The sequence below is a fragment of the Anomaloglossus baeobatrachus genome, chromosome 5, assembly GCF_048569485.1.
Source record: "Anomaloglossus baeobatrachus isolate aAnoBae1 chromosome 5, aAnoBae1.hap1, whole genome shotgun sequence".
Lineage (NCBI taxonomy): Eukaryota > Metazoa > Chordata > Amphibia > Anura > Aromobatidae > Anomaloglossus > Anomaloglossus baeobatrachus.
In genome coordinates this window covers 488378264-488404866 of record NC_134357.1, presented here as the reverse complement: position 1 = coordinate 488404866, position 26603 = coordinate 488378264, and the positions used below count along the sequence as shown (strand labels likewise).

The window sequence follows — 26603 nt, the reverse complement described above, 5'->3', positions numbered from 1 at the left end:
GGACTGCCTCCATTGCTGCCACCATCTTCCCCAGGAAGTGCATGAGGCGCCTCAAGGAGTGTGACTGGCCTTGAAGGAGAGATTGTACCCCTTTCTGTAGTGACTACTGCTTGATCAGCGGAAGCTTCACTATCGCTGAGAGGGTATGAAACTCCATGCCAAGATATGTCAGCGATTGGGCCGGTGTCAGATTTGACTTTGTAAAATTGATGATCCACCCGACACCCTGGAGAGTCTCCAGGGAAGCGTCGAGGCTGCGTTGGCATGCCTCTTGAGAGGGTGCCTTGATCAGTATCCAAGTACGGGATCACCGAGTGACCCTGAGAGTGGACGACCGCTACTACAGTAGCCATAACCTTGGTAAAAACCCGTGGGGCTGTTGCCAGGCCGAACGGCAGTGCCACGAACTGCAGGTGTTCATTTCCTATGGCGAAGCGCAAGAAGCGCTGGTGCTCTGGAGCAATCGGTACGTGGAGATAAGCATCTTTGATATCGATCGACGCAAGGAAATCTCCTTGGGACATTGGGGCGATGACGGAGCGGGGGGATTCCATCCTGAACCGTCTGGTTTTTACATGTTTGTTGAGCAGTTTCAGGTCCAGGACCGGGCGGAAAGACCCGTCCTCCTTTGGGACCACAAACAAGTTGGAGAAAAAACCGTGGCTCAGTTGCTGAAGAGGAACCGGGATCACCACTCCTTCTGCCTTCAGAGTGCGCAGCGCCTGCAGAAGAGCCTCGGCTCGCTAGTGAGGCGGGGATGACCTGAAGAATCGAGTCGGGGGACGAGAGGTGAACTCTATCTTGTAACCGTGAGACAGAATGTCTCTCACCCAGCGGTCTTTTATTTGTGGCAGCCAGGTGTCGCAAAAGCGGGAAAGCCTGCCACCGACCGAGGATGCTACTAGAGGAGGTCGAAAGTCATGAGGAAGCCGCTTTGTTAGCGGCGCCTCCGGTGGCCTTTTAAGGACGTGACTTAGACCGCCATGCATCAGAGTTCCTTTGTACTTTCTGAGACCTTTTGGACGAGGAGAATTGGGACCTGCCCGCGCCCTGAAAGGACCGAAACCTCGACTGCCCTCTCCTCCGTTGGAGTATGTCCTGTTTGGACTGGGGTAAGGATGTATCCTTTCCCTTGGATTGTTTGATGATTTCATCCAGACGCTCGCCAAACAGCCTGTCGCCAGAAATTGGCAAACTGGTTAAGCGCTTTTTGGAAGCAGAATCTGCCTTCCATTCCCGTAGCCACAAGGCCCTGCGGAGTACCACCGAATTGGCGGCCGCGACCGCCGTACGGCTCGCAGAGTCCAGGACAGCAATAATAGCGTAAGACGCAATTGCCGAGGTCTGGGTGGTAATGGATGCCACTTGTGGCGCGGCCGTGCATGTGGCTGCTTCAATTTGTGCTTGACCTGCTGAGATAGCTTGTAGCGCCCATACAGCTGCGAATGCTGGGGCAAAAGAAGCTCCGATAGCTTCATAGATGGATTTCAACCAGAGCTTCATCTGCCTGTCAGTGGCATCCTTGAGCGAGGCCCCCTCGTCCACTGCAAGAATGGATCTAGCCGCCAGTCTGGAGATTGGAGGATCCACTTTGGGACACTGAGTCCAACCTTTAACCACGTCAGGGGGAAAAGGATAACGTGTATCCTTAAGGCGCTTAGAAAAAACGCTTATCTGGACAAGCATGATGATTCTGGACTGCCTCTCTGAAATCAGAGTGGTCTAGAAACATACTCGGTGTAAGAGAAGCTGACTCCTCCGCCGGAGGAGCTGAGGGAGAAATATCCAGCATTTGATCGATGGACGCAATAAGAACGTTCAGTATGGCGTCCCCGTCTGGAGTATTAAGATTGAGAGCGCCCTCAGGATCAGAATCCTGATCAGCTGTCTCCGCATTATCACCAGAGATTCCCCCCGCTGAGACCCTGAACAATATGATGTCGAGGGAAATTCTAAGCGAGCCCGCTTAGTCGGTCTGGGGCTGGGGTTTAAGTCAGAACCCTCAGCCTGGGATGTATGAGATACCCCGGGAGGACATTGTTGGTCCAACTGAGGGGGGCCAGGGAACAATGATTCAACAGAGTCCCTTTGCTGAGATACCGGCCTGGACTGCAAGGCTTCTAGTATCTTAGCCATAGTCTCAGAGAGTTTTGCAAACTCCGTCCCCGTCACTAGGACAGTGTCAACAGGTGGCTCCCCCTAGGCCCCTCTTAGCAGAGGCCCTGGCTAAAGAAGTGTCACCGGGGCCGAACATGCACACAATGAGGGTCAATGGAACCTGCCGGCAGCTGGGTCGTACAAGCGCCGCAGGCAGCATAATAAGCCTGTGCTTTGGCACCCCTGCCTTTTGTGGGCGCCATGCTATTGTTTTCCCTGAGTAACACACTAGGGTATATAGCCAGAATGAACTGTGCTCATACAGTGTAAAATATATACTAAAAACAAATAATGTATCAGTACACTACAGCACCATGAGGCTAGCACCACAGGTGCTGCTTACCATCCGCCTAAAGCGGTTATGAGGCCACCAGAGACCGTGTCTGGGTCTCTCAGGGTTTGTCCCTCTCTGCAGCGTCGTAGGAGCTGACAGGAAATGGCTGCGGCGTCCTGACGAGAGGAGGGAGCCGTGGGCGTAGCCGAGGTGCTCACACTGTGCACAGTGAGGGGGTGGAGTATGGAAATCATATTCCAGCCCTCAGTGCTGCTCTTCCGTGCAGCGTCCCGCCCTTCCCCTGCCTGTCAGGGCTGAGGGCGGGAGAAAGGGAAACTAGGCCGCAAGCCAAGCCGGGGACTCGAGTATAAGCGTGGCTGCCGTAAAAGTGCGGCCAACGCCGAAGTCCCCGGCAAACTACAAGTCCCAGCCGCGCCGCAGTTTCCCATGGCAGCGGCGGTTAGCGCGGTAGCCCCTACATATAAACACACTCAGCGACGCTGAGTGTGTAATGGCACAGTTTAACCCGGTCCCCCGGTGCACTAGCACACCCAGCAAAGCTGAGGTGTTGCCGTGCGCGGTCCCCACAGGGATACAGAGTACCTTCACGTAGCAGGGCCATGTCCCTGAACGGTACCCGGCTCCTATCCAGCAGTCTCCACAGGAGTTGTGGATGAAGCACGGTCTCAGTGCCTGGAGACCGATAGGATCCCACTTCACCCAGAGCCCTGAGGGGAATGGGGAAGGAAAGCAGCATGTGGGCTCCAGCCTCCGTACCCGCAATGGATACCTCAACCTTAACAACACCGCCGACAAGAGTGGGGTGAGAAGGGAGCATGCTGGGGGCCCTATATGGGCCCACTTTTCTTCCATCCGACATAGTCAGCAGCTGCTGCTGACTAATCTGTGGAGCTGTGCTGTGCGTGTCTGACCTCCTTCGCACAAAGCAAAAAAACTGAGGAGCCCGTGGGAGCACGGGGGGTGTATAGGCAGAAGGGGAGGGGCTTAACACTTTTGAGTGTAATACTTTGTGCGGCCTCCGGAGGCATAGCCTATACACCCAATTGTCTGGGTCTCCCAATAGAGCGACAAAGAAATATATTTTTTAATCTTATTTCATAGGAAATTGAAGCTGCAATCGTCCAATCACCGGTGCTATACAGAGAAGTGCATCAGCCCTGTGCTGTATAGCAGAAATCACAATCTTCTATGAATGCCAGCTTGCAGCTGGCATTCACAGGAGGCCCATATTGACTGACATGGGGTTATCAGCTGACCCCCGGTTGTCATGACAACCCATTGGCACCCTACTATCATGTCAAGGGCACGTTGATGGGCAAGAGGAATGACGCTCCTCCCCATAAAGATCTGCCTGCGACTATTAGAGGCAGATGACTGATTAAATCAGCTGTCATGTGAGGGGAGAGATACTGGCTCAGCACGCGAGCCCACATCAAAGTCACGGAGCTGGCGTATGACGTACCAGTAAGGGGTTAACTTTGACTGAACACCCTGATATTGTCGGGTTCGGCCATTAGTCCAATGTCTATGGAGGCCCCCGACAAATCATGTAAGAGGGTGTCTAAAGATTCAGCATATCCAATTTCAGGCCTCCGATGCTTTTGTTCTCTAAGATATAAGCCGCCACCACCACAGCAGTCTGACAGATATTCTCACAGATAACAAAGGAGCGTTCAGCGGAGCCAGCACTTCTGTGTATGAGAGCAACAGGCGAGACAGAGGCCCTCCGAACAATCAAACAACAGTTATCTAAAGTGTTGAAGGAAACTGAGGAGTCTCTTACTGAGCTCACTAATGTCCTCTTAGATCACGGGAATGCAGACATCTTACACTTGGAACAATATATTGAATGCGCTGCAAAAACTCCAAAAAGAAGAGGACTCTAGCTCTAAGTAACGTAACATCAAAGCTCCTACCATGCACTGCACTCTGCTATCACCCCCCCCCCCCAAAAAAAAAACAAAAACAGGAAAAGTCTGAACTGAAGGGGTTGTCCAAAATAAAAAAAATAGCAGGAGGAGCTGAATTTTTTTTCCCTTAGGTTGAAATTCTTCGTGTCAGCCTCCTGGTGGTAGCAGCGTACACCCAACAAAGCACCCAAGAAAAAAAAAACATTGCACATTGGCAGCTGTACATTTAAAATCCTTGTACTGATATATAGTCAACTCTGTTCCAGTTCCATCAGCCCCAGGGGTGCATCCCTGACACTTCCATTTATATTGGTTGCCTGGTCTCAGCAGTTTCAAAAGGAATATAAAAGGGTGCAAAAAAATAAAAAAAGATCTAAGGACATGTATAGAACAGCACTGATCTCAATATTTCAGCTCACCTTCCATGTCCATCCCACTCCAGGAGGTACAGTCCATTCTGGGCACACAGGACATACAGCTGGTGCAGATCTGTAGAAACTTCTATATGCCAAACGTTGGAGGGAAATAAATAGACAGCCTGGAAAATGTGAAAATTACAAGTTTTCAATCAAGACTGGGATTAAAGCTCTCTTTTATATACAGCTTTATGTGAGCCTATGTGTCTCTAAGGATACAGATTAAAAAAGCAAACCCTGTGTGGTCTGATCCTGCCATCATGTGTTATCTAAGAGCCTTCTCTTTTGCTGTAGATGGAGCCATTAAGGTATAAATCATACATATGTCAAACCAAGTATGCCCCACAGTGTAATTGTATTTGGCCTGTGAGGAAATACCCCATGTCTACTAGAGTTTGTTCACTAGTAGACAGCATATACTAAGGCGGGCTTTGCACGTTGCGACATCACAAGCCGATGCTGCGATGTCGCACGCGATAGTCCCCGCCCCTGTCGCAGGTACGATATCTTGTGATAGCTGGCGTAGCGATAATTATCGCTACGCCAGCTTCACATGCACTCACCTGCCCTGCGACCGTCGCTCTGGCCGGCGACCCGCCTCCTTTCTAAGGGGGCGGGTCGTGGGCATCACAGCAACGTCACACGGTAGGCAGCCAATGGCGGCGGAGGGGCGGAGATGAGCAGGATGTAAACATCCCGCACATCTCCTTCCTTCCGTATAGCCGCTAGCGGCAGGTAAGGAGATGTTCCTCATTCCTGCGGCTTCACACACAGCGTTCTGTGCTGCCGCAGGAACGAGGAACAACATCGTACCTGTCGCCGCACCGGCATTATGGAAATGTCGGAGCCTGCACCAATGATACGATAACGATGCTTTTGCGCTCGTTTATCGTATCATCTAGGATTTACACACTACGACATCGCAAGTGACGCCGATGTGCATCACTTTCGATTTGACCCCACCGACATCGCACCTGCGATGTCGTAGTGTGCAAAGCCGCCCTAACACTATAAGTCCTCACCCCAGGTCCTCCTACTGTATCACAATCTGCCATCACACGTATACGAGTGACGCTGAGTACCCGTCTCCTCCTCCGTACAAGCCTGCACCACCACACGTCCGTCCCTTAATAATAATAATAATAATAATAATAATTTTATTCATTTATATAGCACTATTAATTCCACAGCGCTTTACATACATTGACAACACTGTCCCCATTGGGGCTCACAATTTAGAGTCCCCATCTGTATGTCTTTGGAGTGTGGGAGGAAACCGGAGAACCCGGAGGAAACCCACGCAAACACGGGGAGAACATACAAACTCCTTGCAGATGTTGTCCTTGGTGGGATTTGAACCCAGGACCCCAGCGCTGCAAGGCTGCAGTGCTAACCACTGAGCCACCATGCCGCCCAATGATGATGTGGCACCGCGAGCATTCTCGGCCCCAAAACGCGTTGCAACCCCAGAGCAACAAACTAGGACTGGGGAGGTAACTGGAGCTTTACTAGAGGCGCTTAAGTCCGCTGGGCACCAAAAGGGGCAAAGCCGATAAGGTGGCGGTTAGGAAACAGATGGAGAAAGACAGCAAGGATCACTTTTCACTGCTGGACCTTGCAGAAATATCACCGGGTCAGCTTCATCAGACAGCAGAGTCTCGGCACCCAGGATATGGCCAAGCTTCTGCTGGACTCCCTGTACGTAACTTGGAGGCACCAAGAACTTACCATTAATATGATGCATCCTACGTGCTTGTACTGTACAGATAGCTGACATCTTTGTGTCTCCTCGGCTACAGATTACAAATAAACTCAGCGTGTAGTCAGATCCTGTAGTCGTGTCTTCATACAGTACAGATCTGAATTTCACATTTATAATATAGATCAGCTGTACTATTACCCAATAGTGATAAACCAAGGCAGAATCTGTGGTAATAATGAACCTGCTGTAGGATGTGCTCCGAACTATTTTTTTCCCAAAAACACAAAATATTCCATATACATACATTGCTGCCAATGTCCTAGCTAGATCTGTCTTGACTTAAGAGCTGAATCCGAGCCTAAATCCATACAGAATTTTTGAACATAGCCTTAGGCTATGTTCACATGCAGCATTTTTTTATGCAAATTAAAAGCTGCTTTCTCCAGACCCCAGTAAACGTAACATTTAAAAGAAAGAAAAATGTATACTCAACCTCACCTCTCCGGTCCCTCCAATACTCACCATCACCCATACAGTCCTCGCCACATCTACTGATCCACCATTGCTCGCTATGGATTTCCCAGGCCTCTCGCACCGATAGGCTTCCAGCTGTTATGGCGCCCAGGGAGGTTCTGCACAAGCGCACTGGATGTCGTCATGATATCTAGACGTTCGTCATGGCCTTCCTGCTCATATGAGCAGATGCCTCCTGGGTGCCATGACAGCTGGAAGCCTGACACAGTGCAAGAGGCCCTTGAAATCCAATGCGAGTAGCGGGTGAACAGAAAAAGGGTGGAAGTGAGTTCCAGAGGGGCTGGAGAGGTGACCTGTAAGGTGAGGATAAGGATTTTTTTAAAAAACCTTTTGATTGCTCATTACAGTTCAGAAAACTGGCCATTTTGCTAAATTCACATGGTAGTGAAATCCCAAAAAGTTTGGATTTTTATAACATTTAAGAAGAATTTAATTCCACTAAATTTTATTTTTTATATCTAGCTGTGAAGATGAGGAGTTTGGTTAGAGAGGAAAAAGAAGGGAATTTTGTTTACTTACCGTAAATTCCTTTTCTTCTAGCTCCAATTGGGAGACCCAGACAATTGGGTGTATAGCTACTGCCTCCGGAGGCCACACAAAGTACTACACTTAAAAGTGTAAGGCCCCTCCCCTTCTGGCTATACACCCCCCCGTGGGATCACGGGCTCCTCAGTTTTAGTGCAAAAGCAAGAAGGAGGAAAGCCAATAACTGTTTTAAATACAAATTCAACCCGAGAAACAACCTCGGAGAACTGAACTGTTCAACATGAACAACATGTGCACCCGAAAAAAACAAATTTCCTAAGAAAACAGGGCGGGTGCTGGGTCTCCCAATTGGAGCTAGAAGAAAAGGAATTTACGGTAAGTAAACAAAATTCCCTTCTTCTTTGTCGCTCCTAATTGGGAGACCCAGACAATTGGGACGTCCAAAAGCAGTCCCTGGGTGGGTAAAAGAATACCTCGTGATAGGGCCGTCAAACAGCCCTTTCCTACAGGTGAGCCACCGCCGCCTGAAGGACTTGTCTATCTAGGCCGGCATCCGCCGAAGCGTAGGTATGCACCTGATAATGCTTGGTAAAAGTGTGCAGACTCGACCAGGTAGCCGCCTGGCACACCTGCTGAGCCGTAGCCTGGTGCCGTAATGCCCAGGACGCACCCACGGCTCTGGTAGAATGGGCATTCAGTCCTGATGGGATCGGAAGCCCAGCAGAACGGTAGGTGTGAAGAATTGGTTCCTTGATCCAACGCGCAAGGGTGGATTTGGAAGCTTGCGACCCTTTACGCTGACCAGCGACAAGGACAAAGAGTGCATCCGAGCGGCGCAGAGGCGCCGTGCGGGAAATGTAGATCCTGAGTGCTCTCACCAGATCCAATAAATGCAAACCTTTTTCAAATTGGTGAACTGGATGCGGACACAAAGACGGTAAAGTGATATCTTGATTGAGATGAAAGGAAGATACCACCTTGGGAAGAAATTCTGGAATTGGACGCAGAACTACCTTGTCCTGGTGAAACACCAGGAATGGAGATCTGCATGATAACGCCGCCAGCTCGGACACTCTCCGAAGAGACGTGACCGCCACTAGAAAGGCCACTTTCTGTGAAAGACGAGAAAGGGAAACCTCCTTCATAGGCTCGAAAGGCGGCTTTTGGAGAGCAATTAGAACCTTGTTCAGGTCCCAGGGCTCCAATGGCCGCTTGTAAGGGGGGACGATATGACAAACCCCTTGCAGGAACGTGCGTACCTGAGGAAGTCGCGCCAGGCGTTTCTGAAAAAATACGGATAGCGCGGAGACTTGACCCTTAAGGGAGCCAAGCGACAAACCTTTTTCCAACCCAGACTGCAGGAAGGAAAGAAAAGTAGGCAATGCAAAAGGCCAGGGAGAAACTCCCTGAGCAGAGCACCAAGATAGGAATATCCTCCACGTCCTGTGGTAGATCTTGGCGGAGGATGGTTTCCTAGCCTGTCTCATGGTGGCAACCACTTCATGAGATAAACCTGAGGCCGCTAGGATCCAGGACTCAATGGCCACACAGTCAGGTTCAGGGCCGCAGAATTCAGATGGAAAAACGGCCCTTGAGACAGCAAGTCTGGACGGTCTGGTAGTGCCCACGGATGGCCCTACCGTGAGGTGCCACAGATCCGGGTACCACGACCTCCTTGGCCAGTCTGGAGCGACGAGAATGGCGCGGCGGCAGTCGGACCTGATTTTGCGGAGCACTCTGGGCAACAATGCCAGAGGTGGGAACACATACGGTAGCCGGAACTGCGACCAATCTTGAACTAAGGCGTCTGCCGCCAGAGCTCGGTGATCGTGAGACCGTGCCATGAAAACCGGGACCTTGTTGTTGTGCCGTGACGCCATCAGGTCGACGTCCGGCATCCCCCAGCGGCGACAGATCTCCTGAAACACGTCCGGGTGAAGAGACCATTCCCCTGCGTCCATGCCCTGGCGACTGAGAAAGTCTGCTTCCCAGTTTTCTACGCCTGGGATGTGAACGGCGGATATGGTGGATGCCGTGTCTTCCACCCACGTCAGAATCCGCCGGACTTCCTGGAAGGCTTGCCGACTGCGTGTTCCCCCTTGGTGGTTGATGTATGCCACCGCTGTGGAGTTGTCCGACTGAATTCGGATCTGCTTGCCTTCCAGCCACTGTTGGAAGGCTTGTAGGGCAAGATAGACTGCTCTGATCTCCAGAACATTGATCTGAAGGGTGGACTCTTTCCGAGTCCACGTACCCTGAGCCCTGTGGTGGATAAACACTGCTCCCCACCCTGACAGACTCGCATCTGTCGTGACCACCGCCCAGGATGGGGGTAGGAACGACTTTCCTTTTGACAATGAGGTGGGAAGAAGCCACCACCGGAGAGATTCCTTGGCTGCCTGAGAGAGGGAGACCTCCCTGTCGAGGGACGTCGACTTCCCGTCCCATTGGCGGAGAATGTCCCATTGTAGTGGACGCAGATGAAACTGCGCAAAAGGAACTGCTTCCATTGCCGCTACCATCTTCCCTAGGAAGTGCATGAGGCGCCTCAAGGGGTGCGACTGGCCCTGAAGGAGAGATTGCACCCCTATCTGTAGCAAGCACTGTTTGTCCAGTGGAAGTTTCACTATCGCTGAGAGAGTATGAAACTCCATGCCAAGATATGTTAGTGATTGGGTCGGGGTTAGATTTGACTTTGAAAAGTTGATAATCCACCCGAAACTCTGGAGAGTCTTCAGTGCCACGTTCAGGCTGTGTTGGCATGCCTCTTGAGAGGGTGCCTTGATAAGTAGATCGTCCAAATCCGGGATCACGGAGTGACCTTGCGAGTGCAGGACTGCTACTACTGCTGCCATGACCTTGGTGAAGACCCGAGGGGCTGTCGCCAGCCCGAAAGGTAGAGCTACGAACTGCAGGTGTTCGCTTCCTATAACGAAGCGTAGAAAACGCTGGTGCTCTGGAGCAATCGGCACGTGGAGATAAGCATCCTTGATGTCTATTGATGCTAGGAAATCTCCTTGAGACATTGAGGCGATAACGGAGCGGAGAGATTCCATCCGGAACCTCCTGGTTTTTACGTGTTTGTTGAGCAGCTTTAGATCCAGGACGGGACGGAACGACCCGTCTTTCTTTGGCACCACAAACAAATTGGAGTAAAAACCGTGACCTTGTTCCTGAAGAGGAACAGAAGTCACCACTCCTTCCGCCTTTAGAGCGGACACCGCTTGCAGCAGAGCATCGGCTCGGTCGGGCGGTGGGGAAGTTCTGAAGAAGCGAGTTGGAGGACGAGAGCAGAACTCTATCCTGTACCCGTGAGACAGAATGTCTCTCACCCAACGGTCTTTGACCTGTGACAACCAAATGTCGCCAAAGCGGGAGAGCCTGCCACCGACCGAGGATGCGGAGAGAGGAGGCTGAGAGTCATGAGGAAGCCGTCTTGGTAACGGTTCTTCCGGCTGGCTTTTTTGGGCGTGATTGAGTCCGCCAAGAATCTGAGCCCCTCTGATCCTTTTGAGTCCTTTTGGACGAGTAGAATTGGGACCTGCCTGAGCCTCGAAAGGACCGAAAACCAGACTGTCCCCTCCTCTGTTGAGGTTTGTTTTGTCTGGGCTGAGGTAAGGATGAATCCTTACCCTTGGAGTGTTTAATGATTTCATCCAAACGCTCACCAAACAATCGGTCACGAGAAAAAGGCAAACTGGTTAAGCACTTCTTGGAAGAAGAATCTGCCTTCCATTCTCTCAACCACAGGGCTCTGCGTAAAACCACAGAGTTGGCTGACGCCACCGCCGTACGGCTCGTAGAGTCTAGGACAGCATTAATCGCGTAAGACGCGAATGCAGACATTTGAGAGGTCAAGGGTGCCACCTGCGGAGCAGATGTACGTGTGACCGTGTCGACCTGTGTAAGCCCAGCTGAAATAGCTTGGAGTGCCCATACGGCTGCGAATGCTGGCGCCAACGACGCTCCAATAGCTTCATAGATGGATTTTAACCAGAGCTCCATCTGTCTGTCAGTGGCATCTTTGAGTGCCGCCCCATCTTCCACTGCAACTAGAGATCTGGCTGCAAGCCTGGAGATTGGAGGGTCCACCTTGGGACACTGTGTCCAGCCCTTGACCACGTCAGGGGGAAAAGGATAGCGTGTATCTTTAAGCCGTTTGGAAAAACGCTTATCTGGATAAGCGTGGTGTTTCTGGATTGCGTCTCTAAAGTCAGAGTGGTCCAGAAACGTGCTTAATTTACGCTTGGGATACCTGAAATGGAATTTCTCCTGCTGTGAAGCTGCCTCCTCCGCAAGAGGAGCTGGTGGAGAAGAAGGGAATTTTGTTACTTACCGTAAATTCCTTTTCTTCTAGCTCTTATTGGGAGACCCAGACGATTGGGGTATAGCTACTGCCCTCCGGAGGCCACACAAAGCACTACACTAAAAAGTGCAAGGCCCCTCCCCTTCTGGCTATACCCCCCCGTGGTGTCACGGGTTCTCCAGTTTTAGTGCCAAAGCAAGAAGGAGGAAAGCCAATAACTGGTTTAAACAAATTAACTCCGAGTAACATCGGAGAACTGAAAAACCTTTCAACATGAACAACATGTGTACCCGCAAACAACAAAAAAATCCCGAAGGACAACAGGGCGGGTGCTGGGTCTCCCAATAAGAGCTAGAAGAAAAGGAATTTACGGTAAGTAACAAAATTCCCTTCTTCTTCAGCGCTCTATTGGGAGACCCAGACGATTGGGACGTCCAAAAGCTGTCCCTGGGTGGGTAAATAAATACCTCATGTTAGAGCTGCAAGACAGCCCTCCCCTACGGGGAAATCACTGCCGCCTGCAGGACTCTTCTACCTAAGCTGGCATCCGCCGAAGCATAGGTATGCACCTGAGAATGTTTGGTGAAAAATGTGCAGACTCAACCAGGTAGCTGCCTGGCACACCTGTTGAGCCGAAGCCTGGTGTCGTAGTGCCCAGGACGCACCCACGGCTCTGGTTGAATGGGCTTTCAGCCCTGAAAGAACCGGAAGCCCTGCAGAACGGTAGGCTTCCAGAATTGGTTCTGTGATCCATCGAGCCAGGGTGGCTTTAGAAGCCTGCAACCTCTTGCGCGTACCAGCGACAAGGACAAAAAAAGTGCATCGGAACGGCGTATGGGCGCCGTGCGGGAAATGTAGATTCTGAGTGCTCTCACCAGATCTAGCAAACGTAAATCATTCTCATACCGGTGAACCGGATGATTGCAAAAGTACGGTAAGGAGATATCCTGATTAAGATGAAACGAGGATACGACCTTAGGGAGAAACTCCGGAATGGGGCGCAGCACTACCTTGTCCTGGTGAAACACCAGGAAGGGAGCCTTGGAAGACAGAGCTGCCAGCTCAGACACTCGCCGAAGCGATGTGAACGCAACGAGAAACGCCACCTTCTGTGACAGGCGAGAAAAAGGAACTTCCTTCAGAGGCTCGAAAGGCGGCTTCTGGAGAGCAACTAGAACCCTGTTCAGATCCCATGGATCTAGCGGCCGCTTGTACGGGGGTACGATATGACAAACCCCCTGCGGGAACGTGCACACCTTAGAAAGACGTGCTAGACGCTTCTGAAAACAACACGGATAGTGCTGAGACTTGCCCTTTGAGGGAGTCGAGTGACAAGCCCTTTTCTAACTCCTATTGTAGGAAGGAAAGAAAAGTAGGCAATGCAAATGGCCAGGGAGACACTCCCTGAGTAGAGCACCAGATTAAGAAAATCTTCCACGTTCTGTGGTAGATCTTAGCAGACGTGGGCTTCCTAGCCTGTCCCATGGTGGCAACGACCCCTTGGGATAATCCTGAAGACGCTAGGATCCAGGACACAAAGGCCACCCAGTCAGGTTCAGGGCCGCAGAATTCCGATGGAGAAAACGGCCCTTGGGACAGTAAGTCTGGTCGGTCTGGTAGAGACCACGGTCGGCCGACCGTGAGATGCCACAGATCCGGGTACCACGATCTCTCGGATCTGATTTTTTGCGCAGTACTCTGGGCAAGAGTGCCAGAAGTGGAAACACATATGTGAGCCGGAACTGCGACCAATCTTGCACTAAGGCGTCTGCCGCCAGAGCTCTGTGATCGCGCGATCGTGCCATAAATGCCGGGACCTTGTTGGTGTGCCGAGACGCCATTAGGTCGACGTCCGGCACCCCCCAGCGGCAACAGATTTCCTGAAACACGTCCGAGTGAAGGGACCATTCCCCCGCGTCCATACCCTGGCGACTGATGAAGTCTGCTTCCCAGAATTCTACGCCCGGAATGAGAACTGCGGATATGGTGGATGCTGTGTCCTCCACCCACATGAGGATTCGCCTGACTTCCTGGAAGGCTTGCTGACTGCGCGTCCCTTCTTGGTGGTTGATGTATGCCACCGCTGTGGAGATGTCCGACTGGATTCGGATCTGCTCTCCTTCTAGCCACTTCTGGAAGGCTAATGGGGTAAGATACCCTGCCCCGATTTCCAGAACATCGATCTGAGGGGTGGACTCCTGCTGAGTCCACGTCCCCTGAGCCATGTGGCGGAGACAAACTGCTCCCCACCCTGACAGACTCGTATCTGTCGTGACCACTGCCCAGGATGGGGGCTATGACAATGAGGTGGGAATAAGCCACTATAGCAGAGAGTCCTCGGCCGTCTGGGAAAGGGAGACTTCCCTGTCCAGGGAGGTTGACTGCCCGTCCCATTGGCGGAGAATGTCCCATTGCCGTTGGCGCAGATGAAACTGCGCAAAGAGAACTGCCTCGATGGCTGCCACCATCTTCCTTAGGAAGTGCATGAGGCGCCTTAAGGGGTGCGACTGGCCTTGAAGGAGAGACTGCACCTCTGTCAGCAGTGAACGCTGCTTGTTCAGCGGAAGCTTCACTCTTGCTGATAGAGTATGAAACTCCATGCCGAGATACGTTAGTGATAGAGTCGGGGACAGATTTGACCTTGCCAAATTGATGATCCACCCGAAAGTGGAGAGTCTCCCGCGTAACATTCAGGCTGCGTTGGCATGCCTCGAGGGAGGGTGCTTTGACGAGTAGATCGTCCAAGTACGGGATCACCGGGTGTCCCTGAAAGTGCAAGACTGCTACCACTGCTGCCATGACCTTGGTGAACACCCGTGGGGCTGTCGCCAGACTGAATGGCAGAGCTACGAACTGAAGATGTTCGTCTCCTATCACAAAACGTAGAAAACGTTGGTGCTCCGTAGCAATTGGCACGTGGAGATAGGCATCTTTGATGTCTGTTGAGGCAAGGAAGTCTCCTCGAGACATTGAGGTAATGACGGATCGGAGGGATCCCATCCGGAACCGCCTGGCGTTCGCATGCTCGTTGAGCAGTGTCAGGACCAGAACGGGACGGAAGGAACCGTCCTTTTTTGGAGCCACAAAGAGATTGGAGTACAAACCCTCGCCCTCGTTCCTGAGGGGAGACAGGGATCACCACTCCTTCTGCTCTTAGAGCATCCACCGCCTGCAGCAGGGAAATGGAGTCGGAGGACGAGAACAGAACACTGTCCTGTGCACGTGAGCACAATGTCCGTCACCCACCGGTCTGTGACCTGTGGCAGCTAAATGTCGCCCAAGGCGGGGGAGTCTGCCATCAACCGCGGATGCGGAGAGAGAGAGAGAGAGAGAGCTGAGAGTCCTGAGGAGACCGCCTTGGTAGCGGTTCCTCCGACTGCCTTCCTTGGGCGTGATTGAGCCCGGCCGGAATCTGAGCCCGTCTGAGGTTTTGTAGCCCTTTTGCACGAGGACAATTGGGACCTGCCGGAGCTTGGGAAGGACCGAAACCTCGACTGTACTTTTAGGACAGTATTAACAGGGTAAGTCGCAGTGCAGACATTGCGGGGTTACGGACGCCTCTGCGGTACAGATGTCCCTGTGCTCAAGGCCAGCTGCGCAAGAACAGCTGAAAAGGTTAGGTTGCCTATACGGCTGTGGATGCCGGAGCAACCGACACGCCGATAGCTTCCTAGACAGATTTCAACCAGAGTCCATCTGTCTGTGACTGGCATCTTTAAGTGAAGCCCCATCTCCAGTGCAACTATGGCTCTAGATGCAAGCCTGGAGATTGGAGAATCCACCTTTGGACCCTGGGTCCAGCGCTGACCACGTCAGGGGAAAAGGGATAACGTGTATCCTAAAAAACGTTTGGAGAAGACGCTTATCTGGTAAGCGTGGTGTTCCTGGACTGCTTCTCTGAAGTCAGCGTGGCCAGAAAAATACTCAATATCTGTGTGAGATACTGAAAAAGGAACTTCTCCTGTTCATCTCCTATCTCCACTGGGGGAGCTGAGGGAGAAAGATCCAACCTTCCATTGATGGACGGTATAGGACATTCCGTATGGCGTTCCCACCCGGTGTATCCGGATCGATAGCGATGTCAGTATCAAAGCCCTGAAGAGCTGCCTTTTGGTCAAGTAGATTGCCCATGGCCTGTCTGGACTGCAAGTCTCTATATTATGACTACTCCGTCCCTGTCCATGGACAGGGTTGACAGGAGGTTTCTTTGGCCACAACTAGTAGAAACCCCGGCAGACGAAGTGCTAGAGACCCCCGCAGACGACGTGCTACAGGGGAGCATGCACACAATGGGACGGTGTCATGAACAGCATCCCATGTAGTAAAAACAACACTGAAAATCTGTGTTGCTTTTTTGCCGCTGCCGACTAGCTATCTAGAAGTATATAGCCAAGATTGGTGACCGTACAGTGCAATGTATAGCATACAGGCATAAAGTACAAATGACCACTGCAGCACCAGCAATACAAGCAGCATAGAAGCCTGTGCCCTGGCACCCCTGCTCTTCTGCTGCTGTATACTAGTCATCTAGGGGAATATAGCCAAGAGTGACCCTACAGTGCAATGTATAGCCTACAAGCACAAGTACAAATGAACACTGCAGCGCATGCAATACAAGCAGCATAGAAGCCTGTGCCCTGGCACCCCAGCTCTTCTGCTGCTGTAGACTAGTCCTCTAGGGGAATATGGCCCAGAAGAGTGACCATACAGTGCAATGTATAGCATACAAGCACAAGTACAAATGCACACTGTAGCCCATGCAATACAAGCAGCATAGAAAAAAAAACCTGTGCCCCAGCACCCTTGGTTTTCTGCTGCTGTAGTCTAGCCATTCCAGGAGAATATAGCTAAGACTAGCGACTGTACAGTGCAATGTATAGCACATAAGCATAAACACAAATGAACACCTCAGTCGTGCAATACAAGCAGCCTAGAAAGCCTGTGCCTCAGCACACCTGCTTTCCTGCTGCTGATGTGTCGCTCCTGCAGTTAAAAACAACACATGTACACACTGCAGTTATATGTGGTCAGCACTATGTGTGCCGCTTACCGCCCGCCTATAAGCGGGTGTATGATCGCCACCGTCCTGCCTGGTTGCTGAAAGTCCGAGCTCGGACTGCAGTAATGGCTGCCGGCTTCTTCCCCAGCTCATGTGAGGAGGGGCGGGCCGTGGGCGTGCCCCCAAGGCAGAGCGGGAATCCGGCGTCCGACAGTGTGCAGTGAGAGGGCTGGAGCATGTAAATAAGGCTCCAGCCCTCGGCGCTGCTGATTGCTCAGCGCCTGTCCCCTTCCCTGAGTGACAGGGAGGGGGCGGGAACGAAGCGGCACTAGGCCGCAGAAGCCGGGGACTGGATTTATAAGCGCCGCCGCCGTAAAAGCGCGGTTGGCGCCCAGTCCCCGGCGAACTACAAGTCCCAGCCGCGCCGCCGCTCCCGGAGCGTCCGGCGCGGTAGTTCCCAAAACACAAAGTCACTCAGCAAGGCTGCAGTGACTGTAACCCCTTACTGTCCCCGGCGCACTAGCACACCCAGCAAGTCTGGAGTGTGCTGTGCCATGTGTGTACGGGGACACAGAGTACCTGTTAATGGTGCAGGGCCATGTCCCTGAACGGTACTCCAGCTCCGTATCCAGCAGGTTCAAATGGGTCTGTGGATGGAGCCCGGCGTCAGAGGTTTGAGGCCGGCAGGATCCCACTTCACCCAGAGCCCCTCAGGGGGATGGGGAAGGAAAACAGCATGTGGGCTCCAGCCGCCGTACCAGCAATAGGTACCTCAACCTTACAACACCATCAACGGGTGAGAAGGGAGCATGCTGGGGGCCCTATATGGGCCCTCTTTTCTTCCATCCGAAATAGTCAGCAGCTACTGCTGACTAAAATCTGTGGAGCTATGCGTGGATGTCTGACCTCCTTCGCACAAAGCTTGAAAACTGGAGAACCCGTGACACCACGGGGGGGTATAGCCAGAAGGGGAGGGGCCTTGCACTTTTTAGTGTAGTGCTTTGTGTGGCCTCCGGAGGGCAGTAGCTATACCCCAATCGTCTGGGTCTCCCAATAGAGCGCTGAAGAAATATCTAACATCCTATTGATGGACGCTATAGATCATTCACTATGGCGTCACCATCCGGGGTATCTAGATTGAGAGCGGCCCCAGCATCAGACTCCTGATCAGTTACATCCGCCTCATCACACAGAGAGTCGTCTCGCTGGGACCCTGACCAGTGTGATGAAGTTGAGGGTCGCTCATAGCGAGCCCGCTTAGGTTGTCTGGGACTGTCGTCCGAGTCAGAGCCGTCACCCTGGGGTGCATGTGACACCCCCGGAGCTAGGAAGTGGTCCAGCTGAGGGGGACCAGGGGGCAATGGATCAACAGTGCCCATGGTCTGAGTTACTGGTCTAGACTGCAATGTTTCAAGAATTTTAGACATAGTCATAGACAATCTGTCAGCAAAAGCTGCAAACTCCGTCCCTGTCACCTGGACAGCATTTACAGGTGGTTCTCCCTGGGTCACCTCTAGCAGCGGCCCCGGCTGAGCAATTGCCACAGGGGCCGAGCACTGCACACAATGGGGGTCAGTGGAACCTGCCGGTAGAGTAGCCCCACATGCGGTACAAGCAGCATATAAAGTCCGTGCCTTGGCACTTTTGCTTTTTGCGGACGACATGCTGTTATCTCCTTGAGAAATCTAAGGAGGGTATATAGCAGAAAACCACCAGCGACTGTACAGTGCAAAGTATTGCCAGCACAAAATACAAAGTACACTATGGCACAAGTGGGGGAGAGCCCTTGAGGGCTGCTTACCGCCCGCTGAAAAGCGGGTGTGAGGTCGTAGAATCCCTTGTCTGGGTCTCCCAGCCTCCCCTCTGCAGCTCAGCGTGCAGGCAGGAATGGCTGCCGGCGTCCTGTGAAGAGGGGCGGACCGTGGGCGTCCCAAACAAAAGAGCGGGAAACTGCGTCCCCCTGTGCCTAGTGTGAGGGCTGGAGTATGTAAAACAGACTCCAGCCCTTAACGCTGCTGGACTGTACAGCGTCCCGCCCTCCTCCTGACTGGCAGGTCTGGGGGCGGGAACGATACGAACTAGGCCGCAAAAGCCGGGGACTGTAGTAATCTAGCGCGGCCGTCATATATGCACGGCCAGCGCGGAAGTCCCCGGCGCACCACAAATCCCAGCCGCGACCAGTAAACACTGACCCCAGCGGCCGGATCGGCCGATCGTACAAAGTCACCTCACTCAGCAGAGCTGTAGTGAGTAACGGCACCAGCGCAGCAGCGCTGTTTACCCCGGCGCACTAACACACCCAGCAATGCTGCAGTGTGCGTGCGATAAGCACGGGGACACGGAGTACCTTGATGGAGCAGGGTCCTGTCCCTGAGAAAACTCCGCTCCGTATCCAGCAGATCCTCCAGGGGCTGTGGATGGAGCACGGCCTCAGTGCCCGGAGACCGGTAAAGTCCCACTTCACCCAGAGCCCTAATGGGGATGGGGAAGGAATCAGCATGTGGGCTCCAGCCTCCGTACCCGCAATGGGTACCTCAACCTTAACAAACACCGCCGACAGAAAGTGGGGTGAGAAGGGAGCATGCTGGGGGCCCTAGAATGGGCCCTCTTTTCTTCCATCCGACATAGTCAGCAGCTGCTGCTGACTAAACAGTGGAGCTATGCGTGGATGTCTGGCCTCCTTCGCACAAAGCATAAAACTGAGGAGCCCGTGATCCCACGGGGGGGTGTATAGCCAGAAGGGGTGGGGCCTTACACTTTTAAGTGTAGTACTTTGTGTGGCCTCCGGAGGCAGTAGCTATACACCCAATTGTCTGGGTCTCCCAATTAGGAGCGACAAAGAAAAAAAACCACACAAGAAACTGCCTAACCAGGAAGACGAGCATGTAAATGTTGGACCAAAATACTAAGGAAGAGAAAGAAGAATCAAGAGAAAAGCAAAAAAAAAGACAAAGACACAAGAACAACATTACGGGAGACATTTTCATTCCAATCCATTATCTTATTAAAAAAAATTAGGTTCAGGATTAGAAATAAATAGAGATCAAGTTTTTCTTAAGGAAGGCAGGGAGGGTCCATACTTCTGAATTGCAGAATCTGGGCATGTAGAGCTGGATCTTACAAACCTCCGTGGCACCTCTTAGGATAGGTTCACATTGTTTTTCACCACAAATATTGCAGCCTTGTATTTCACCAAAGTGCATGGGATTTCTGTAATCTCATGCACACGCTGCTTATTTTTTCCTCACAGACTTCAAGTAGGTTGAAACCTGCGGATGTCAACTCTTTCAGCATTTCTAGTAATTGGGGGGGAAAGCGCATAGAAAATGTGACGAAAACAAGCGTATTTTATGCTGCATATTTTCTGCCAACACTTACGCATTTGCAGCAAAAATGACTTCAGCAAATACTTAACGTATTCACATACCCCAATAGTGAAAGTCCAAGATCAGTAACAACTCAGTAAAGGATCTAGCAGAGTTCGTTTACTTCAAAGCGAGAAATCTTGAAATATGTAATATATTGCTCTTTCACAGAGGGTAGTGGGATACCATTCTCCGATCACACAACCTGGTGGGTCGGAACCCTATAGGGGGGGACTATTAGGGACACTCAATTTTTTTAAGAGATGGGAATTGCTAAAAGTCACCTATCTGCTTCAGCCCATTGTTTTCTTGAATAAAAAGAGCAGCCTCAGATTGGCGATAGGACCTCTATAATTACCACTAAAGAATATGCATAGAATATGAACTTCTCACCGTTATTTGCTTCTTCTCTGCGCTGAACACATAAACATATCTGGTGCCATTACAGATATAGACGTCTGTGCCCGTGTATACGATTCGGGCTTGAGATCGGGACAGACCGCTGTTAGGATTCTGTAACGTAACCAAGTGCTCAATCTGAGACATTGTACATTCACTTCAGGCTGGTAATAATAAGATCTAAAAGAAAAGGAAAAACAATCAGTATACTTCAGATTACATGGCTCCACAAATCATTAGGTAAAAAAAACATACTAATGTCCAAGAGTTTACCTTAAGATCGGAAGTGGCCTATCCCCCCAATAATGCCTGCTGATATGCCTATTTACAGATGTCATAATAGGGTCTTCTTCCTCAATGCAGCTTTTTTATGGCACTGAGAAATAAGTAATGTAGCGGGAGTCAGCTGTAAAAACTTATAGCTGACTCCCTGCTGCCCTCAGCAATGATCACAAACAATTAATCCTAGATGCTGCTGTCAATAGCAGCAGCGGCACTTAGATGGTTATCAAAAGGAGGGGGCTCCCTCTTAACGCCACCAACACGATGAAATCACAGAGCCTCGATGGTTATCATGATCTTGGGGTTTAGACGCCTATAGTCAAAAAGGCTAAAATGTCAGTGCAAAACTTAAAGGACTGCTGCAATACAGTACAGGATATCAAACTCTAAAATTTTAGAGTACCAAATGGAAATAAGTAACAAAAAAAAGGTATTTAAAAAAAAACAAAGAAGGGAATTTTGTTACTTACCGTAAATTCCTTTTCTTCTAGCTCTTATTGGGAGACCCAGACGATTGGGGTATAGCTACTGCCCTCCGGAGGCCACACAAAGCACTACACTAAAAAGTGCAAGGCCCCTCCCCTTCTGGCTATACCCCCCCGTGGTATCACGGGTTCTCCAGTTTTAGTGCCAAAGCAAGAAGGAGGAAGCCAATAACTGGTTTAAACAAATTAACTCCGAATAACGTCGGAGAACTGAAAAACCGTTCAACATGAACAACATGTGTACCCGCAAACAACAAAACAATCCCGAAGGACAACAGGGCGGGTGCTGGGTCTCCCAATAAGAGCTAGAAGAAAAGGAATTTACGGTAAGTAACAAAATTCCCTTCTTCTTCAGCGCTCTATTGGGAGACCCAGACGATTGGGACGTCCAAAAGCTGTCCCTGGGTGGGTAAAGAGATACCTCATGTTAGAGCTGCAAAACAGCCCTCCCCTACGGGGGTGTCACTGCCGCCTGCAGGACTCTTCTACCTAAGCTGGCATCCGCCGAAGCACAGGTATGCACCTGATAATGCTTGGTGAAAATGTGCAGACTCGACCAGGTAGCTGCCTGGCACACTTGTTGAGCCGAAGCCTGGTGTCGTAATGCCCAGGACGCACCCACGGCTCTGGTTGAGTGGACTTTTAACCCTGAAGGAACCGGAAGCCCCGCAGAACGGTAGACCTCTAGAATTGGTTCTTTGATCCATCGAGCCAGGGTGGCTTTAGAAGCCTGCAACCCCTTGCGCGGACCAGCGACAAGGACAAAAAGTGCATCGGAACGGCGCATGGGCGCCGTGCGGAAAATGTAGATTCTGAGTGCTCTCACCAGATCTAGCAAACGTAAGTCCTTTTCATACCGGTGAACCGGATGAGGACAAAAGGAAGGCAAGGATATATCCTGATTAAGATGAAACGAGGATACGACCTTAGGGAGAAACTCCGGAATGGGGCACAGCACTACCTTGTCCTGGTGGAACACCAGGAAGGGAGCCTTGGATGACAGAGCTGCCAGCTCCGACACTCGCCGAAGCGATGTGATCGCCACAAGAAACGCCACTTTCTGTGACAGGCGAGAAAAGGAAACTTCCTTCAGAGGCTCGAAAGGCGGCTTCTGGAGAGCAACTAGTACCCTGTTCAGATCCCATGGATCTAACGGCCGCCTGTACGGGGGCACAATATGACAGACCCCCTGCAGGAACGTGCGCACCTTAGGAAGACGTGCTAGACGCTTCTGAAAAAACACGGATAGTGCCGAGACTTGCCCTTTAAGGGAGCTGAGCGACAAGCCCTTTTCCAACCCCGATTGCAGGAAGGAAAGAAAGGTGGGCAATGCAAATGGCCAAGGGGATACTCTCTGTGCAGAGCACCAGGATAAGAAAATCTTCCACGTTCTGTGGTAGATCTTAGCAGACGTTGACTTCCTAGCTTGTCTCATTGTGGCTACGACTCCTTGAGATAATCCTGCGGACGCTAGGATCCAGGACTCAATGGCCACACAGTCAGGTTCAGGGCCGCAGAATTCTGATGGAAAAACGGCCCTTGGGACAGTAAGTCTGGTCGGTCTGGCAGTGACCACGGTCGACCGACCGTGAGATGCCACAGATCCGGATACCACGATCTCCTCGGCCAGTCCGGGGCGACGAGTATGACGCGGCTGCAATCGGATCTGATTTTTGCGCAGTACTCTGGGCAAGAGTGCCAGAGGTGGAAACACATATGTGAGCCGGAACTGCGACCAATCTTGCACTAAGGCGTCTGTCGCCAGAGCTCTGTGATCGCGCGATCGTGCCATAAATGCCGGGACCTTGTTGGTGTGCCGAGACGCCATTAGGTCGACGTCCGGCACCCCCCAGCGGCAACAGATTTCCTGAAACACGTCCGGGTGAAGGGACCATTCCCCCGCGTCCATACCCTGGCGACTGAGGAAGTCTGCTTCCCAGTTTTCTACGCCCGGGATGTGAACTGCGGATATGGTGGATGCTGTGTCCTCCACCCACATGAGGATTCGCCGGACTTCCTGGAAGGCTTGCTGACTGCGCGTCCCTTCTTGGTGGTTGATGTATGCCACCGCTGTGGAGATGTCCGACTGGATTCGGATCTGCTCTCTTTCTAGCCACTTCTGGAAAGCTAGTAGGGTAAGATACCCTGCCCCGATTTCCAGAACATTGATCTGAAGGGTGGACTCCTGCTGAGTCCACGTCCCCTGAGCCATGTGGCGGAGACAAACTGCTCCCCACCCTGACAGACTCGCATCTGTCGTGACCACTATGAGGTGGGAATAAGCCACTATTGCAGATAGTCCTCGGCCGTCTGGGAAAGGGAGACTTTCCTGTCCAGAGAGGTTGACTGCCCGTTCCATTGGCGGAGAATGTCCCATTGCAGTTGGCGCAGATGAAAATGCGCAAAGGGAACTGCCTCGATGGCTGCCACCATCTTCCTTAGGAAGTGTATGAGGCGCCTTAAGGGGTGCGACTGGCCTTGAAGGAGAGACTGCACCTCTGTCTGCAGTGAACGCTGCTTGTTCAGCGGAAGCTTCACTATTGCTGATAGAGAATGAAACTCCATGCCGAGATACGTTAGTGATTGAGTCGGAGACAGATTTGACCTTGCCAAATTGATGATCCACCCGAAAGTCTGGAGAGTCTCCAGCGTAACATTCAGGCTGCGTTGGCATGCCTCGAGAGAGGGTGCTTTGACGAGTAGATCGTCCAAGTACGGGATCACCGGGTGTCCCTGAGAGTGCAAGACTGCTACCACTGCTGCCATGACCTTGGTGAACACCCGTGGGGCTGTCGCCAGACTGAATGGCAGAGCTACGAACTGAAGATGTTCGTCTCCTATCACAAAACGTAGAAAACGTTGGTGTTCCGTAGCAATTGGCACGTGGAGATAGTCATCTTTGATGTCTGTTGAGGCAAGGAAGTCTCCTCGAGACATTGAGGCAATGACGGATCGGAGGGATCCCATCCGGAACCGCCTGGCGTTCGCATGCTCGTTGAGCAGTTTCAGGACCAGAACAGGACGGAAGGAACCGTCCTTTTTTGGAGCCACAAAGAGATTGGAGTACAAACCCTCGCCCTCGTTCCTGAGGGGGGACAGGGATCACCACTCCTTCTGCTCTTAGAGCGTCCACCGCCTGCAGCAGGGCATCTGCTCGGTGGGGGGTGGGGCCGTTCTGAAGAATGGAGTCGGAGGACGAGAACAGAACACTGTCCTGTGCACGTGAGCACAATGTCCGTCACCCACCGGTCTGTGACCTGTGGCAGCTAAACGTCGCCAAAGGCGGAGGAGTCTGCCATCAACCGCGGATGCGGAGAGAGAGAGAGCTGAGAGTCCTGAGGAGGCCGCCTTGGTAGCGGTTCCTCCGACTGCCTTCCTTGGGCGTGATTGAGCCCGGCCGGAATCTGAGCCCGTCTGAGGTTTTGTAGCCCTTTTTGCACGAGGACAATTGGGACCTGCCGGAGCTTGGGAAGGACCGAAACCTCGACTGTACTTTTAGGACAGTATAAACAGGGTAAGTCGCAGTGCAGACATTGCGGGGTTACGGACGCCTCTGCGGTACAGATGTCCCTGTGCTCAAGGCCAGCTGTGCAAGAACAGCTGAAAAGGTTAGGTTGCCTATACGGCTGTGGATGCCGGAGCAACCGACACGCCGATAGCTTCCTAGACAGATTTCAACCAGAGTCCATCTGTCTGTGAATGGCATCTTTAAGTGAAGCCCCATCTCCAGTGCAACTATGGCTCTAGATGCAAGCCTGGAGATTGGAGAATCCACCTTTGGACCCTGGGTCCAGCGCTGACCACGTCAGGGGAAAAGGGATAACGTGTATCCTAAAAAACGTTTGGAGAAGACGCTTATCTGGTAAGCGTGGTGTTCCTGGACTGCTTCTCTGAAGTCAGCGTGGCCAGAAAAATACTCAATATCTGTGTGAGATACTGAAAAAGGACTTCTCCTGTTCGTCTCCTATCTCCACTGGGGGAGCTGAGGGAGAAAGATCCAACCTTCCATTGATGGACGGTATAGGATCATTCCGTATGGCGTTACCACCCGGTGTATCCGGATTGAGAGCGATGTCAGGATCAAAGCCCTGAAGAGCTGCCTTTTGGTCAAGTAGATTGCCCATGGCCTGTCTGGACTGCAAGTCTCTATATTATGACTACTCCGTCCCTGTCCATGGACAGGGTTGACAGGTGGTTTCTTTGGCCACGACTAGTAGAGACCCCGGCAGACGAAGTGCTAGAGACCCCGGCAGACGACGTGCTACAGGGGAGCAGGCACACAATGGGACGGTGTCATGAACAGCATCCCATGTAGTAAAAACAGCACTGAAAATCTGTGTTGCTTTTTTGCCGCTGCCGACTAGCTATCTAGAAGTATATAGCCAAGATTGGTGACCGTACAGTGCAATGTATAGCATACAGGCATAAAGTACAAATGACCACTGCAGCACAAGCAATACAAGCAGCATAGAAGCCTGTGCCCTGGCACCCCTGCTCTTCTGCTGCTGTATACTAGTCATCTAGGGGAATATAGCCCAGAAGAGTGACCCTACAGTACAAAAGAACACTGCAGCACATGCAATACAAGCAGCATAGAAGCCTGTGCCCTGGCACCCCAGCTCTTCTGCTGCTGTAGACTGGTCATCCAGGGGAATATAGCCCAGAAGAGTGACCATACAGTGCAATGTATAGCATACAAGCACAAGTACAAATGCACACTGCAGCCCATGCAATACAAGCAGCATAGAAAAAAACCTGTGCCCCAGCACCCTTGGTTTTCTGCTGCTGTAGTCTAGCCATTCCAGGAGAATATAGCTAAGACTAGCGACTGTACAGTGCAATGTATAGCATATAAGCATAAACACAAATGAACACCTCAGTCGTGCAATACAAGCAGCCTAGAAAGCCTGTGCCTTAGCACACCTGCTTTCCTGCTGCTGATGTGTCGCTCCCCAAGCGGGCATATAGCGACCTATGCAGTTAAAAACAACACATGTACACACTGCAGTATATATTGTGGTCAGCACTATGTGTGCCGCTTACCGCCCGCCTATAAGCGGGTGTATGGTCGCCACCGTCCTGCCTGGTTGCTGAAAGTCCGAGCTCGGACTGCAGTAATGGCTGCCGGCTTCTTCCCCAGCTCGTGTGAGGAGGGGCGGGCCGTGGGCGTGCCCCAAGGCAGAGCGGGAATCCGGCGTCCGACAGTGTGCAGTGAGAGGGCTGGAGCATGTAAATAAGGCTCCAGCCCTCGGCGCTGCTGATTGCTC

General features: G+C 51.8%; 1 protein-coding gene across 3 annotated transcripts in view; it reads right to left on the bottom strand.

Moving 5' to 3' along the window:
* The window catches only part of FAAP100 (FA core complex associated protein 100), a 188367-nt gene that overhangs the window by 129946 nt on the left and 31818 nt on the right, over nucleotides 1-26603 (bottom strand). For all 3 annotated transcript variants that reach the window (XM_075350697.1, XM_075350696.1, XM_075350698.1), the window contains exons 2-3: nucleotides 20564-20749; nucleotides 4782-4900 (exon numbers count right to left, since the gene is read on the bottom strand). In XM_075350697.1, the coding sequence (XP_075206812.1) occupies nucleotides 4782-4900; nucleotides 20564-20716 (272 nt within the window). In that variant the 5' untranslated portion in view covers nucleotides 20717-20749. The remainder of the gene's footprint in view (nucleotides 1-4781; nucleotides 4901-20563; nucleotides 20750-26603) is intronic.